This window comes from Solanum verrucosum, unplaced genomic scaffold (assembly GCF_900185275.1).
Source record: "Solanum verrucosum unplaced genomic scaffold, falcon-dt-bn FXZP01000230.1, whole genome shotgun sequence".
Classification (NCBI taxonomy): Eukaryota; Viridiplantae; Streptophyta; class Magnoliopsida; order Solanales; family Solanaceae; genus Solanum; species Solanum verrucosum.
In genome coordinates this window covers 1,287,808-1,290,944 of record NW_026019954.1, presented here as the reverse complement: position 1 = coordinate 1,290,944, position 3,137 = coordinate 1,287,808, and the positions used below count along the sequence as shown (strand labels likewise).

Here is a 3,137-nt window from a genome sequence, read left to right as displayed (position 1 = left end):
TAATTTTCCCACTGAATCAACTAACTAGGAAAATGCATGGAGCGAAATAGATTTTCACTGAAAATAGTGGAAAACTTCCTATTTTTTCAATATGAAATTTATTTCTCACCGATTCAATGAAAATAGTCATTGAACATTTTTCTGACAGGAAATTCAATGAGAAAATAGTAGTAATTCTTTTTAGCAATAGACCCCTTAAAAATTAATCAAAATCACTAGATATCAAATTGTTAAGCACTTCTTTTCTTTATTGGTTTTCTTTGAGGCTGAGTGAGATTATACTAAGTATATTATTATCAGTTGAGCTTCTATTTCATTCATGGAATAAAGAAATATATAGTACGTACTAATTATTATACACCACTTGAGTGGTTTTTTTTTTTTTTTATATAAATAAAACTTATTCCCTAAATTCCATGGTTCTATCAAAATGTGATCACATCATATGTAGTCAATTTTTGTTGTACAATAGATGGATGTATAAATGAAAACTTGGCGTATAGTGAAGTCATTTTCTGGAAGATAGTGACTAAAGCAGAAGCACCAGTGCTTATAATTCCAAGTAAAAGTCACCATCTCACACATGGGTGCCCAAATGACTACGTAGCCTATGCAACCAAAAGTGACTACATGACATGATCATGCAAAACAAACTTTTCTATTTTATAGACATATTGGCCCCCAACCATACATATTGATGTGTATATTTATTCACATAACACTGTTAATTTAATCTTATCCCATCCCCTTTTCATAACACTTATAACGCTTATGGTTCTTCTTTCAGAAAATCAGTCAATGTTCTTAGTTGAGTGACCAATTAGTTGCGAGAACTTTAATTATTGAACAAACTAAAATTTTCACCAGGTTCATTTTAACCTAATGCTTGTGAAATAGTAGATTTGAATCCACAATTTTTATAGACGAATTTATTTAAAAAATTGACTTCATAATTTAAATTTTGAATTCGTCTACTAACAATTCTTTAGATAGGTAATAGGTGAAAGTCTTGTGATCAATTCCTTTCTTCTTTATTTTTACATTTTTTAATCTCTTTAAGTAAATAACATCTATAGACTTATATTGTAATGCCTATGATTAAGGTTGTAAAAAAAAAACACAAATAGCTTCTTGATGCTTCAAATACTTAGGCTACATGTTATTTAAAATTGATGAAAATTACTAACTTACATAAAAGCTAATTTCTATGGTCACTAAAGTACCAATAAAGATTTGGTGCTTGATCAACAGAGTAAATGTTGCAAGAATCCTCTGTTGTAAAACCATTTTGCTCCTCAATTCTCCCAACACCTTGTTGCTGCTGCTGATTATTACTATTATTATTATTATTATTATTATTATTATTATAAGCTCTCATTGATGATGATGTAGAATTACTTGCCCTTGGATCCATTAATTGTGTGTATGTTGATGAAGATAATGACAAATGATCAAGGGCATTATTGTAAGATGACACTTTAGGCATTAATTGTTGATATTTGAGTGTTGAAATGTTGTAATTTTCTTCATTCATCACTCCACTTGAATCACTATCTGATGATCCATCTTTTGAATCTGATGAATTCTTCAACTTATTCAGAATTTCTTGTGGCCTTTGAAATACAGGGGATAATAATGTTTCCTCTCCTAGCTTCTCTTTCAGTCCTTTTAACTGCAATTTCGATAATAACCACAATCATAGTGTCAGCTAAAAAATCCGGTACATAAAACATCATTGTGCATAAGCATAAATGACTGAACTCATTAGCGTTCACCTTCACGATTTTACACTACTGGACAAGTAAAAATAGGCGGAGGGAGGGATTATTAGATAAGGAAATGTGGAAGATTTATAATTACCTCAGTACGCAAGCCTTCTTTTTCATGTTCAACTTTGGTGTAATTATGTTGAAGAGCTTCATAATTGGACTTGAGAATGTTATAATCTCTTTCTAATTGCTTAGTCTTCCAACGGGCGCGGCGATTTTGGAACCAAATTGCAATTTGTCTTGGTTGCAGGCCTATTTCTTGTGCAATTTTTACTTTTCTATCAGGATCAAGTTTGTTATCAACTTCGAAAATTTTCTCCAGTGCTTGAACTTGATCCACTCTTAACCTCCTTTTCTTCCCTGTTCCACATCCACTTTCTTCTATCCCATCTTCATCTTCCAATCCATCTAACATTGCCTGAAATTCATTGCTATATCCCAAATTCTCTGTATTTTTCTCTGCAATGTAACACACACACACAAAAAAAATAAAGAAAACAATGATCAGTCAGTCCTATTAGAAGTTCAGTGGACTTAAACGTCTATTACTTCATTTACTTTATATCCTGTTATTTGTTATCATATTTTCTTGTAAGATTCGAGGGTCCATCGAAAACAGCTTTCCTGGCCTCAAAGGTAAAGATAAGTTTTTGTGTACATTCGCCGACTATTTTCATATGTAGTATTGTGAATAAATCTTATTAACACACACAAATACCAAGTTTGAACTAGAGTTACTGAATTTTATGAAATTTGTAGGTTTAAGGCGGGCTTTGAAAGCCTCGGCCCTAAACTAGAGAAGGATTTAACTTAGTGTAATAATTACCTTCAGTTGGATAAAGCAATTTGCCAGAAGAATCTGAGAAACTGAACCTCTTCATGATGATAAGATTAGTTTTTCTCCTTAATTCTTTGGTTTGACAAAAACACAGGACTTGAAAATTTGTAATGTGAAACTTGAAATTGTTGAAAGGAATTATACAAAAACACCAAATCTTTGTATAGTGATGTTTTAGAATAGCACAATAATAAGCTAAATTAAAAGACGTGGATATGAATAAAAGAAAGAAAAAGGGGTAAACTCAATAGCAATAGAGAAAAAAATACAAATTAAAGGGACTTGCTTTTCATCATTAACCAATCAATCTAACAAAATAAATAGGAAGAAGAAGAGAAGAAGAAGCTAAGAAAGAGAAAAGAGAAGACTCTGTATGAGAGAAAAATAAAAGAGTTTATATGGTTTTTTTTTTCCTTTTCAAAGGTATGGACCAACAGTAGTTTTATATATGCTGCCCAGCTATATATCTTCTTTTAATGATGTGAAATGACTTTTTATAATTTGACAATTACTACTACTACTACTATTTT

The 3,137-nt window shown here is 31.0% G+C and overlaps 1 protein-coding gene across 1 annotated transcript; it reads right to left on the bottom strand.

Moving 5' to 3' along the window:
* Nucleotides 1–1,104: 1,104 nt before the first annotated feature.
* LOC125814284 (homeobox-leucine zipper protein ATHB-6-like) lies at nt 1,105–2,695 on the bottom strand. The gene is made up of 3 exons (XM_049493752.1): nt 2,596–2,695; nt 1,861–2,228; nt 1,105–1,672 (listed from the first exon to the last, which is right to left on the bottom strand). The coding sequence occupies exons 1-3, from the start codon at nt 2,648–2,650 to the stop codon at nt 1,199–1,201; spliced, it is 897 nt and encodes a 298-aa protein (XP_049349709.1). The 5' UTR covers nt 2,651–2,695; the 3' UTR covers nt 1,105–1,198.
* Between the last annotated feature and the right edge of the window lie 442 nt (nt 2,696–3,137).